This window comes from Pinus tabuliformis, chromosome X (assembly GCF_031772625.1).
Source record: "Pinus tabuliformis cultivar Carrire ecotype Pingquan chromosome X, CPIR1, whole genome shotgun sequence".
Classification (NCBI taxonomy): Eukaryota; Viridiplantae; Streptophyta; class Pinopsida; order Pinales; family Pinaceae; genus Pinus; species Pinus tabuliformis.
In genome coordinates, this window is record NC_142308.1 from 1098576829 (window position 1) to 1098591600 (window position 14772).

At 36.1% G+C, this 14772-nt stretch overlaps 1 protein-coding gene across 1 annotated transcript; it reads left to right on the plus strand.

Annotated features, from left to right (window-relative positions):
* Nucleotides 1–309: 309 nt before the first annotated feature.
* LOC149143657 (uncharacterized) lies at nt 310–2721 on the plus strand. The gene has a single exon (XM_089451900.1). It carries the CDS (start codon nt 310–312, stop codon nt 2719–2721), a length of 2412 nt encoding a protein of 803 aa, XP_089308026.1.
* The last annotated feature ends 12051 nt before the right edge of the window (nt 2722–14772 follow it).

Consider the following 14772-nt stretch of genomic DNA (forward strand, 5'->3'; position numbering starts at 1 on the left):
ACAGCAGCCTTTGAAGCCCACTTAAAACTTGCAGCGAAGATCAGAGAAGACCTTTGGAAGGTCATAGATGCATGCGCAGCCCTCAAAGCAGAAAATGAAAAACAAGCAACCCAGACTAAGCACAAAAAGAAGCTGGAAAAACTAGAGTGGCTTCAAACGCACAAAATCGGAAGTACTGAACCACTCAGCAAAGAATTTAGAAAAATAAAACTCTCTGGTATTAATAAATCTCAGGTAATAATGAACAGCGCATAGTCTGACAAGAACATAGACAGCGCTGAAGCAGAAGAGCCACAAACACGCAGAATAATGGCATGGACACCCAGCATGAGAAAATCGGAACTGGTTGGAGAGAATAGAGGACCGTGCAGCAGAGAAACCTGGGACAGCAATACTAAAACGGAGGAAAATGACAAAGCAAGAACTAATGCATCAGACCCGGACAGCGCTGCAACAGGATGCAACTCCGGGCTGCAAAAACTCAATACGTTGGCAGGGTCAAGCGTGCATAAACTGCGCAGCTTGAAAGCGTTGATCAACAACCGCATGGAGGGTAATAATAATATAAGGAACAGCGTTAGAACTTCCAGCGTAAAGCCCAGCAACAACATTAACTTGTCAAACAACAGCTCGGTAAAGTTTAAGAATGACAAAACCGTTGCAAACATAGAGAAAAGCTTTAATAAAGATAATAAAACTAATAAGGAAGATGAAGATAACAAGGGTAAAGTGGTAAACATAGGCAAACACAACGAAAAAGATAATAATTCTTATAAAATCATAACAAATCATATTAATAAGGCAGATAATAATACAAAGAATTCAAACAATAACTCATTGAACAACAATAAAGTCATAAATATTTCTTCTTATGAGCTGAAAAAAGAAGAAATTGAAGTCTTAAATAAAGGGCTCAATTTCGCCTTAGCCCCCAAACAAATCCCTAACGAAGAAATTATATGTAGCCTGGAGGATGGAATCAAAACGCTCAAAGAAGAAGACAAAGAGCTTGTTAGACAAGAATGTGCGGTTATCCTTAGGAAAGCCAGGCCCCCTAAAAAGAATTTGAACCAAGAGCAGCTCAGAGCCCTAAAAAATCTTAGGAATAACAGTGACATTGTCATTTTAAAAGCTGACAAAGGAGGAGCCACGGTTGTAATGAATCATGATGATTACATTAGCAAAATGAAGGACCACTTATACAACAGTGGCAGCTACAAGAAACTTGAAAAGAACCCCATCTCTAAAATTACAAGACTTGTCAAAAAAGCCATAAAAGAAACTAATCTAGATGAAAAACTAAAAAGACTCCTTACTCCTGACAGTGAAATTACCCCTCGCATTTATGGAGCCCCCAAAATTCATAAAGCGGATGTCCCCTTGAGACCTATAGTCAATACTATAGGATCACCCACATACGAATTAGCAAAATATGTCGCTAGAAAATTAGCTCCGCTGGTTGGCAAGACCAGTTCTTACATAAAGGATTCCAGCCAATATGTGGAATTCATTAAAAATGCCAAGGTAGATCCAGGTGATAAAATTGTTAGTTTTGATGTTGTCCAGTTGTTTACTAAAATTCCCTTAGATGAAGCAGTCCAAGTAGTGAAAGAGGTGGCAGACCCACAAACTGCAAAATTAGCTGAAATCTGTCTGAGATCCACCTTCTTCACATTCCAAGGAGAGATTTTTGAACAAACTTCAGGAGTGGCTATGGGATCCCCCCTTTCACCTATTGTAGCCAATCTCTTCATGGAAAAGTTTGAAAAGAAGGCCCTAGACACCTACCCATTAAAACCCAAGTTTTGGATCAGGTTCGTAGACGACACCAGTGTGGATTGGCCCCATGGGGAGGACGAACTGAAAAACTTTTTAAACCATCTCAATAGCATTTCTAAGGACATCAAATTTACAATGGAAATTGAAGATAATAATTGCATCTCCTTCCTGGACATCTTACTCATTAGAAACAATGATGGTTCTATAGGTCACAAAGTGTTTAGGAAAAAGGCACATACTGATAACTATCTCCATGCAGATTCCCACCACCACCCAGCCCAAAAAATGGGAGTTCTTCAAACCCTCTTCACTAGAGCTTGCAGAATTTCAGATGAGAGCCACACCGACGAAGAAATCACCTACTTAAAAAGAGCATTTTCCAAATTAGGATACAAAAATAAAGATATCTTCAAAGCCATTAAAAAAGCTAAAACTGGAAACATTAAAAACAAAACTAACAATCCGCCAGCTACCAATGCCTACCTTCCATATATTCAGGGTGTAACCGACAAGCTAGCCAAAATTCTCTTAAAAAAGAATATCAAAACCTCATTCAAACCCTTGACAACTATTAGACAAAGAATGAAATCAGTCAAAGACAACCCAGAACATCTCCAACAAAAAGGTGTCTACATCATCAGCTGCTCTTGTGGAGAACAATATATCGGGGAAACAGGTAGATCAGTCAGTATCAGGCTAAAAGAGCATAGTGCAGATATCCGAAGGGAAAGAACCCATTCCTCAGCCTTGGCAGAGCATGCAGGTAAGACAAACCACCATATATGCCTTGAAAACACAAAAGTCATTGCAAATGAAAAACACCATTTCAAACGTAAAGTCTGGGAGGCGCTTGAGATCATAAAACACCCGCATAACCTCAACAGAGATGGAGGCTTGGAAATTAGTAGGAATTGGACCTCCCTCCTCACCCCCATAGAGTAAATCTGGCCCTCCTTTGGCCTTCTTTGCTTCTTTTCCTCCCTTCTTTAGATCGAATCAGCCCCTCCCCTTAAAACTTTGTTTAATAACCTATCTAGCTTATAGGCCTAATTAACTCATCATTAATAACACATTATCCTCTTAAAATCTTACATGAATTAAATAAATTAAATGTAAAATAGACAAAAAAAATTATAAAATATTACAATGTGTTAAAAACAAATCATTATAATAAATTATTGTGGAAACAGAAATTAATAATAAAAACTCATGCTATTAAGAAGTATGTATAATAAGAAGTATATGCATGTATAATAAATAAAATTATAAATGAACTTTAAAATATCAAAATTATAAGAATATAAAAAGATTTAATGTAATTTAAACACCTTCTTTAGAAGCCCCCTAAAAACTTTGCTTAATACACTATCTAGCTTATAGGCCTAATCAGTAATAACGCATTATCCTCTTAAAATATTACATGAATTAAATATATTAAATGAAAAATAGACAAAGATATAAAATATTACAATGAGTTAAAAACAAATCATTTGATAAATTATTAAGTAAACAAGAAATTAATAAAAAACTCAAGCAATTAATAAAATATATAATAAGAGCATTCATGTATAATAAATAAAGTTATTAATAAAAATTTCAAAATTTCAAAAGTATAAGAATTTTAAAATATCAAGAATATAAGAATATTAAAAGATTAAATAAAAATTTAAACAAAAATCATAATATTTCAAAATTATAAGAATATTAAAAGATTAAAAGAAATATAAACAAAATCATAAAATATTTCAAGTGGTAAAACAAATCTTTATAATAAATTATTTAAAAAAAATAATAATAATAATAATAATAAAAAACTCAATCATATTTACTTGGTTAAAAAGAATATTCATGTATAATAAACATGTATGGTTATTATACATAACTTTATTTTTATAATAAATAAAGTTATTAATGGTTATAATAAACATGTATGGTTATTATAAATAAATAAAGTTATTAATAAAAATTCTAAAAATTTTAAAAGTATAAGAATTTTAAAAAAATATCAAGAGTATAAGAATATTAAAAGATTAAATAAATTTAAACAAAAATCATAATATTTCAAAATTATAAGAATATTAAAAGATTAAAAGAAATATAAACAAAATCATAAAATATTTCAAGTAGTAAAACAAATCTTTATAATAAATTATTTAGAAAATAAAAATTAATAAAAAAACTCAATCTTATTTACTTGGTTGAAAAGAATATTCATGTATAATAAACATGTATGGTTATTATACATGTTTATTAATTGAAATACTTATTAAACAAGAAAATAATTATATTCATGTATAATAAATAAAAATTAAAATAACTTTAATTTATCAAAAATTACAAAAATATTATAACATTGAAATCATCCTAATCTTTTAATTCAATTCCCTTAGAAACCTTGTAACAAAGTTAAAATATTATCATAATTACCATAAAGTTTCAAATAATTAAAACAAAATCATCATTTATAAACAACAATCTTATTACAAAAACTATTCACTTAAAAGAAAATTAATATATAACTATAATGATTATCCATAAATAATAAATAATAAATAAAATTAAAAAAGAACCTTAATAGAATATATATTAGAAAGGTTAGAAATAATCCAGTTTATTCAAGCATGAAACTGGTCAGTTCACATTCTTGATAGTTCATCCTCAAACCCTATTTATCAACACATTTCTCTCTCTCCTTTGTAATCAAGTCCTGATGATGAGTCTTGGTCTAGACTCGAAACGTCGACAAAGAAAAATGAAAATTGTGGATTATCCGAGTTCAGATTCTAAAAAACCGAACCACAGAAATCTACAATCCATTAAGGAATTTTTAGTTGTTGTTCTTGCAATTAACAAGTTCAGACACTATATAATAGTCTATGAAACCTTTGTTCATACAGATCACTCTGCAATTAGATATTTAATGAATAAACCTATTCCTAATGGCAGAGTTACAAAATGGCTTTTACTTTTGCAAGAATTCAACATTACTATGCTAAATAAACCTGGAAAACAAAACACAGTTTCTGATTTCTTGTCCAGGATTCAGAACATCAAAGAAGATTATTCGGTTGAAGGTAAGTTTCCTGATGAATATCTTTTTGCAGTAACTACTCAAACTCCTTGGTTTGCAGATATTGCTAACTATTTAGTCACGGGAAAGTTACCTTCACATTTGTTTCCTAGAGAGAAAAGAAAAATTATTCAGGTAAGTGCAAGATATTCATGGATCACTAACGAATTGTATAAAACAGGCCTAGATCTTATGATCAGAAGGTGTGCCAGGGAAGATGAGATGCCTGAGATTCTTAAGGCATGTCATGATGAGCCATGTGGTGGACACTTTTCTGACAAGTGGACATCCTATAAAATCCTTACTTTAGGATATTATTGGCCATCCATCTTCAAAGATGCTAAAGAATATGTTAGGAGATGTGATAGCTGCCAAAGGGTAGGGAAACCTGCTCCCTCAAATGAAATGCCATTACAAATTCAAATACTCATCAAACCTTTTGAAAAGTGGGCCAATTAATCCTCCATCTAGGTAGAAGAAGTATATATTGGTATGCACTGATTATGTCACTAAATGGGTAGAGGCCAATGCATTACCTTTTGCTAATGAAAAATCTGTAGTAAATTTTCTTTTTGAGGACATATTTACTTCTTTTGGTGTTCCAAGAGAAATTGTGACAGATTAGGGATCTCAATTTACATCTAACTTGGTGGAAGGGCTTGTGGAAGAATACAAGATCAAACATAGGGAATCTAATCCTTATCATCGTCAAGCAAATGGTCAAGTGGAATCTACAAATAAAGTGATTGAAGGAATCCTCACCAAGAATGTGCATCTACATAGAAGAGATTGAGTGGAAAGGCTTCCTGAAGCCTTATGGCCCTATAGAACTACATGGAGGAACACAACAGGACATACACCTTATGAACTTGTTTATGGGAAACAAGTCTTGTTCCCTATAGAGTTCCAAATTAGAACTTTTAAGATGGCAGTCCAACTTGGACTAGATTTATGAGAAGCACAAAAGCATAGGTTGGAGAAATTAAATGAACTTGATGAAATCAGGCAAGAGGTAGTTCAAAGGACTAGTATAGTCCAACAACTGAGGGCTAAATGTCATGAAAAATATATCAAGGATAAGAGGTTTCAAGTGGGAGATTGGGCGCTATTGTTTGATTCAAAGTTTAAAGATTTTCAAGGGAAGTTTCAAAATCATTGGCTTGGGCTATATGAGATTGAAAAAGTCTTTAGTAATGGAGTAGTGAGGATAAGAACAATAGATGAAAGTAAAACTCCTCTTCTTGTGAATGGTCATAGATTAAAGATATATCAGAAACCAATTTCAAAAAAAGAGTTCATTAAGATTTTCCAAGACAGTTCTGAAATGAAGCTAGTGAAGAAGAATTCTTCTTCTACACTCACTTAGTCTTTATTTTTTTCAAAAAAAAAAAAAATTGTATAAGGTTGAAAACCAATCATTGATTGGCATACTTATACGGAAAATACAAGGGTGATTGGCATACTTTCTGACACCCTATATTTTCCATTTCTTTTCTGCTATAAGTAGTGACAAAAAGCTACTGTCACTCTACAGTTTAGATTCTGCAAATTCATCATCTCATCTCACCTCACTCCATTTCATTTTTGCATGTTTCACTTCATCTCATTGTCATATTTCATCTATAAATTTTTCAATTTTTTTCCTTTTACAGCTTTCATTCCATTTTCATTTCATTTATCATCTTCTCTTACATCTCATTTCATTTCATTTACATAGCCACTTCCATTTCATTCATGATCCATAAGCCATATTTCACTTTCTTTTTCACGTTCTGCAGCTGATTATGTTCTACAACTAATCTGATTCTGCAGCTACAATTTTTTTATCAGTTCAGGCACAAGTGTACAACTCATAATAAAATCATGTATGTAGGGAATTGAAAAAAAATAATCAATCTTTGAAGACCAACCATGCTCAAGGTACCTGTGGATCAACATCAAAAAAATTAACAAGCAAAAGGTAAAGGTTCCAAAGGTAAATACAAAGATTTATTTCAAAAAGCAATTTGAAAATATAAGTTTGTATAGTATGTATAATCACATGTCTCCTTAATCAACCATCATTTGATTTGACCACCACTATATCTCCGCCATATCTTCGATCTTTAATGACAAACGGTCTTAATGATTCTTTCATAACAAATCTCCACTTCAAACTCCATAACCTGTACTCAAACAATCCTCCACAACTCCACCTGTTAACGGTCAAGATGATGATGTGACCTACCTATCTACGAATCTCTAAACCCTTACTGTCTATTTATTACATGCAAACCATTAATTTTATCTCTCCTATAACACGTAGTCATTTCATATACAGATTCTTTCCATTTTCTATATACATAGTCATTCCATTTTTTAATTTTGTTCATATACACACAGTCTTTTCATTTTGATATATACACAGTCATTCCATTTCCATACACACAATCATTCCATTTCTTAAATAGAACTTGTTTTATAGATAGTAAGAGTAATTTTGAAGGTTAACCAAAAATAGGGGATATGGGGCTTATTGTCAGGACAGAGCCCATAGGGGTAAAGTATATGGATGGGTATCCTCAGCTTAAAGGGATGCTACAGAAGGCTGGATGCTTAAATTTTATTGAGAAATTTGACGGCTACCACAAGGAAATTACCAAGTCTTTTGTAAGGTCATTTATGACACAGAAGTGGAGATAGGAGATATTAAATTTGTAGTCACAGAATCCTTCATAGCAGAAGAAATAGAGCTATCGAGAGAAGGAGAAAGATGGTTTAAAAACAAGGAATTTCATGGTGAATCTTGGAAAGTGATCCTTAGAAACCCAAGTATGGATGTTACAGTATTTAGGAAGGGAATTCCTATTTCAGCACTCAAGAACAAATGGGGTAATATGTTGTTGATATTGCAAAAATTCATTACATGTGAAGGAAGATTTGGGTTTATGTATGTTTACCATATACACTTATTAATGAATTTCTTAGAAAATGGAACCATCAACCTTCCCTTCTTCCTTCTAAATAGTCTAAGAAGGATGGCTACAAATGTCCAAAAGAAAATTGAATCCATAGAAACAACTATGTATCATCATGGATTAGTGAAAATACTAGTTGAATTCCATTTGAAAAGTATAGGGGATACTTGGGAAGATTTCTTGGTAAGAAATTTTTTCCAGGATGCTCCAGAGTCACCTGAGGAGAGTTATGTTAAAAAAAGTAGGAGGAGAAAGATCAGCATTAGCATTCAAAACAAATCTGGAACCTCCTTACAAAAGAATGATGCAGAGACGACTTCTAAACCAGAGGTTAGAAAGCAGACTAAACAGAAAGGAAAAATGAAAGAGAGAGTTGAAGAAGTCAATGAAGAAATTCCTGAACCTTCATCAACATAAGAAGATGAACAATTACTCTCTAAAAGACTAACCAAGATTAGGGAGAAAATCAAGAGAAAGAAGGAGATGAGGAAGAGGAAGAAGGACACAAGAGAAGAAACCATAAGCTTCCAAAAGCTGAGAAGGAGCTCTAGACTCCGAGGTAAGGTGAGGAAGGTAACATCAAAAGGAGCCCAATTCATAAACTTAGAGGAAGAAACCCCTGTTCAATCTCCTTAAAGTATTCCACCTAAACACAGTCCACAAAACTCTCCTCCATAGAATTTTGAAGGCAGTCCAAGTGGAGCTTCTCCTCGCATAGATCCAGCGCAACAGCAAATTTATGATTACATGGAATCACTGGAAAAGAAAAGTGCCTCAATGGATCCAGGATCCTCAGCCAATCAAGAACAACCTGTCAATCCACAAGAACCTCTAATTGACTCTCTCAAATAGGAAATCTATGAGTTAGAGATATTGAATAGGCATATCAAGCAAGAAAATGAAACTGTGAAGGAACAAAGCAAACTGGATAAAGCCATTCATGATAATACAATACTGCACCTAGGGCTATGGTACAAGAAGAATAAGAAGTTGAAGAGGAAAAATAGCAATTTGAGCAGAACACTTATCAACCTCAAATACAGACTTCTTATGAAGAAGCCCAGGATGGAAGTCAGTGCAAGGAGAAGTGAGAAAAGGAAATTAGATGTGCTGGCAGAAGTGTCAAAACTAATGCAATAGGAGAAACCAGTTCACATTTTTGAAAATTTCATAAGGACATGCAATGATTTTGCAGTGGGGGTATGTTGAGCCTCAAAATTACTCTTTCCCTAGCAACTCTTCTCATCCCTTTTCTTTGTTTTCTATAAGAAAGATGCATTCTCATCACTAATAACTGGTATATACTATCTTGAGGAGGACATTTAGTGATTTACATGTTATGCTTTTTATGTTTTTTTGTTTGAATAAATTTTTGTATATTAGCTACAGAACGTAGCCTATTCTACAGCTAACTGGCTTTTCCATAGCTACCTCCATTCTCTAACAGGTTCCAGGTGTCAGAAGGAGAAACTAGCCACATGGGCAGCTTTAAAATCATCATGACATGGACCCTGTCCTATTCATTCAGCCTAGGTCGACAAAGAAGATGGCATAAGACTACGGTCAATGGATAAGTCAAACACAAAGAGACCGAGGGTAACAATACTCTATTTTGTGGTTAATTAATGCGTTTCATAGTGATGGGAAGCGTTATCTGGAGCAACTATTTGTACCTATGGACTCCAACAGCCACTTGTACAAACGAATCCAACAGCCACCATGACTTGGATTTATTTCTTCAGTAGTCGAGCAAGAAATTCTGCATATCTATCTTCTACATGTTTTGTTGTAGCATGCTTTTCTCCACAAACAGTTATATGATTTTTCTTATAAATACCTGTGTAAAGGACCGAAGAAGTTAGTAATAGTTTTAATATGAAATCGAAGTTCTAGACTCTGTAATTTTTTGGTGTTTTGTGTCCCTGTTTTAATATGAGAAGACCACATGTTTTTATGAACATTTGAAGGAGTTTTCTTGGAGTTGATTAAGCAAGTGTAGCCTAATGAGTTGCAGAGGGCCCTTACACTGAAGAAGGTTTCATTTTATTTATTTTACTTCTTCCTGTTAACTGTAAATTCATCATTTTCTTTCCAAAACAGTGTTTATAATCATTTTCTTGCTAACAGTGTTTATAATTTAGAGTAGTTTCCATTAACTTGATTTCTTTTTAGTTCTTATCAATAGTTTAGAAGATAGAACTCAATAGTGTAATCTTGTTTCTTCAATTAGAAACTAACCTTGTTTCAGGATGAGAGTAGGATTGAAGAATGATAAGGGTACATTGTTGGATAGTTTACTTCATTTACTATTTTGCTAGTTTAAATTCTCAATTAAACTAATCAGTGTCATTTAGTGTCTTTTGCCATTTCATTTTTAGTTTAAAATACTAACTCATGGTGTTAATGAATGCTTATGGAAAACCCTTCAAGTTGATAATTCATCCTTAACTAAGTGGTTGAACATTTCATCTATGCAATGAGTTATTTCTTCATCTTTGTATTTGCTTTCTCTTAGATTAATGAAGTACATAATTACTTAAATTTCATCCCAAGGAGATTTTCTCCAAAAATTGAGAGGCAGAGTAACCAAGTATTTCGTTTAGTTTTATTTTAGTAATTAGTTATACATCAATTGCAAATTTCACTTTTGCTTTTAATTCATGATTTCGAAACAATGGTAAAAAAAGAATAGAGACTTTGTTTTGATTTCTTTCTTAGCTTTGTTTCCATTTCTTTCTTATCTCTGTTTTCATTTTTTTAGATTTTGAGCAGTCTTTAAGAAAGTTAGATTTAGTTTTGATAATGTACATTGTAAAAATTAAAAGACCGAAAACCCCCAAAACAACATAAAACATAAAAACAACGAAGTAAGAAGGGTTGACTAGCATAAATAGTGCACTACACTTCATCAGTTTACGATACCTAGATTGATAATTTATGTAGAGCAATTTAGGACACTAAATTGACCAAACAACTACTCTATTAGAAGGTATGAGGATAAATACATAAAGTCAACCACGCTGCGGCAGGGAAGGGAAAATGACGTTTCGGAGTTTACCAATATTTTTCATACCCTTTGCACAAAGTTGGGTATCAAGGATACTGAGCAACATCTGGTACTCAAATTTCGTAGCTGCCTACACAGGTACATCCAGGACAAGATGGAGTTCTGGGATATCTCCTCACTCGGGATAGCATATAGATATGTTGTCAATATTGAGTAGAAGTTTAAATAGACGAAGCGAGACATTGGATCTATGAATCCAAAGCAAGGGAAAAGCGCCCCCAAACCATAGAAAAAAGGACAAAGCCAAGGCGGTGTGGCCCAGGACAACCCACCAAAGCTACAAGAAAAGAACAACACCGCGAAGTTGAAGAAGGACACGGGAAAGTGGTGTGAGTTCCATAAGAGGTCCACTCAGAATACAAGTGAGTGTCAGGCCAAGTAGTCGTTGGTGGCCAAGCTAAAGGCTTCAGAATCAGATGCATGTTTTGACTCTGAGTTAGAAACTGACAAGGGGAATGAAAAAGTGAAGCAGATTATCGATGTGGATCCCAACGCTACCATTGCCACCATGAAGATCTAGAAGGAGGAACCCGAACACCCAAAGGAGGAGGGGTGCCTCTTACACTCCCAGATATGGGTAAAAGGTTCCCTACTACAGTTCATTGTTGACAGTGGGAGCTAAAAGAACCTGATTTTTGGAGAGGTCATGAAATGCCTAGGCTTACCGACCACAACACATCATCAATCGTACATTATCGGGTGGCTTCACCAAGGACGGGATCTTCGTGTGAGCCAGCAGTGTCACCTTCCATACAACATCAAGCCCTTCATGGATGACGTAGTATGTGATGTTGCTCCCCTTGATGTTTTTCATGTATTATTGGGCCACCCATGTGGAAGCAACATGCTATGTATGAATCAAGGCCTTGTGTTGTTATTGTTACTTTGGCAAATAAGTTGTACAGGATACCAGAGGTAGCACTGCCTACTTCCATCTCTTTGGTTACTGCAAAACAATGTAGTAAGCTCTTTTCCAAAACTAGGAAATTTGTTTTCCTAATGCTACGCCCTCAGGGAAATAAGAAGACGGTGGCCATGACCTCCATATAGGGCCCTTTCGCACGAGAACTACAAATGGACAAGGGCATGGAGGAGTACGAGGACATCTTCACCTCCCCCGCAGGGGTTCCTCTGCACTGCCAGGTCAACCACTCCATCGATGTGACCTGAGGTGTGTCATTGCCCAATGGACCAATCTATCGGCGCTCCATTCTAGAGAATGACAAAATCAAGAGGCAGAATCAGGAGCTGCTGTAGAAAGGTCACATCTGACCAAGTTCATCACCCTGTGGGAGACCAATCATGTTGGTACAGAAGAAAGATGGGACTTGGAGACTTTGTATTGAGTATCGGGAGCTGAACAAGATCACTGTCCGGAATAGGTACCTGATCCCACAGATTGTTGACCTTCTAGACCAACTGAAGGGGGGAAATATTTCAGCAAGATTGACTTGAAGTAAGGATATCACTAGTTACCAATCGAACCCTCCTATGTGTCGAAGATTTCCTTCAATGCCAAGGAGGGCCTTTTTGAGTGGTTGGTTATGCCTTTCGGGTTGGTGAATGCTCCTACAACCATCATGAATCTGATGGATGACATCTTGCAGCCAATCACCAACTCATTTGTAGTGGTATACATGGATAACATCCTGGTCTTCAGCCAGAGTTGGGAAGAGCACCTCCACCACATCCGACAAGTTCTTCAAACACTGTGGCAACACAGGCTATGTGCCAATCTAGAGAAATTCACTTTTGGCATGACCCAAGTTCAGTATTTGGGATAAATTATTGATGAATGGGGGTTGCATGTAGATCTAGCCAAGATCCAAGTCATTCATGATTGGCCATCTCCAACCACTCTAATGAAGCTCTGCAACTTTCTGGGTCTTTGCAATTTCAACTACAGGTTTGTGTCGGGATTTTCTCATATCACATGACCCTTGAGCCAATTCACCAAGGGAGAAGTGAAAGAAAAATTCTTTTGGTCTGAATCTCAACAAAAGGGATTCACAGAGTTGAAATATCACCTCTTCTCCGCACCAGTGCTTACATTACCAGACTTGCAACAACCATTTGAGATCAAGATAGATGCCTCTGACTATGCTATTGGGGTAGTCCTTACTCAACATAGGCATCTAGTGGCATATCAGAGTGAGATACTTTCAAACAAAGTCCAGAAGTATCCCACTTACGAAAAAGAGATGTATTCCATTGTGCAAGCCTACCGACAATGGAAGCATTACATTTTGGGGAAGGAAATGGTCATCCACATAGACCACCAGCCCCTACAGTTCATACAAATGCAAGGGAGGTTGCATAATGATCGCCATCAGAAGTGGTCTACATACTTGCAACATTTCCATTCGAATATCAAGTATAATAAGGGCGGCACCAATAATCTTGGTCGACCATCGATCATGGCGTTAACCACCATGCTCAACTCTTGTCGGCACAAGACTTCTGATTGGCCACTTCTCTACAAAGGCGATCCAGAAATTGGCCACACATACCTAACACTCTTGGAGGATCAGCATGTTCTAGATTTTCACCTCTAGGATGCCCTTTTATGCCACTTAGGTCACCTTTGTGTTCCTTCAAGTGAGCATGCCAAGATGATTTGGGAAGCACACTACAATCGCGTTGTTGGGCATTGCGGGGTGGAGAAAATGGTGGCAGTAGGGCAGAAGTATTTCTATCGGTTGAATCTTTGACAAGATGTCGGGAAGTACATTAGATCCTGCACTACTGGTGCCACTGCTAAATCGACCATCAAGAAGCAAGGCCTCTATACTCCATTGGCTAACTCTAGTCAACCTTGGGAATCCATCTCCATGGATTACATGTCAGGTCTTCCTTCTACTAAGCATGGAAACGACTGTGTTTTTTTGGTCATCGACAAGTTGTCAAAGATGGTCATTATGGCAGCCTACAAGAAGAATATCATAGTAGAAGCCACTGCTAAACTCTTCTTTGAACTAGTGTGGGTACACTTTGGGATCCCACAGTCTATCATTTCATATCGGGATAGCAGGTTCCCCAATACATTTTGGTCCAGTATTTGGTCGATGCTGGACACTAAACTCACTAAGTCCATAGCCTTCCATCCCCAAACTGATGGCCAGAAAGAGGTTGTCAACAAGATGATCATACACATTCTGCGCATGTAGAACTCAAAGCATCCACACACATGGGATGAGAGCCTCCCCTATGTTCAACACAATTATAGCTGGGCTCTCCATAGCTCGACTGGCCACAACCCTTTTCAAGTGGGCTTGGGATTCCAGCCACTATGTCCCACTGATGTGGCCATGCCATTTGTAGCTACTTAGGCAGATTCGGCTCATGTCTAGTCCAAAATAGATAAGAAAAACAACTTCATTGAGAACATCCAACATATCTGCCAATAGGTCCACGACATTCTGGAGAAATCAAATGCCAAGTAAAAGAAGCAACATGATCAAGATCGAGTGCCACACAAGTTTCAGGTGGGCAACTTTTATAGATCCATTTGGGCACATCACTCCCATCATTCAGATTAGTACCATTAGGGCATGTCAAACCCTAATTCAGTTTCTACATGCCCTAGACAAGTCATCACTTTGAATGCCTCCTTCCATAAGATTTTCTTGGCCTGAAGCCCTCCAAAAATGCCTCCTTGAAGGACCAGCACAGCCTTGGTCAGGGGTAAGTGCAGTTCAGTGCAAGTGGGCCCATGTCAAGGTGTTTTCCAGAGCACTTAGGCTGACTTTGACCTACGTTGGGTGAGGTTGAGTGAAATCATCATAGGCTTCTGGGAATATTCATATCTTCTGGAGCCATCTAGAATATTCCCACACTTATCATCTCCTATGAGATCGAAATTGGATAGGGAATGAGTTAAGTAACCTCCTATCCTCTCA

What these genes read in the sequence shown, in the direction of transcription:
- LOC149143657 (XM_089451900.1), top strand. Translation starts at nt 310, where the DNA reads ATGGCATGGACACCCAGCATGAGAAAATCGGAACTGGTTGGAGAGAAT.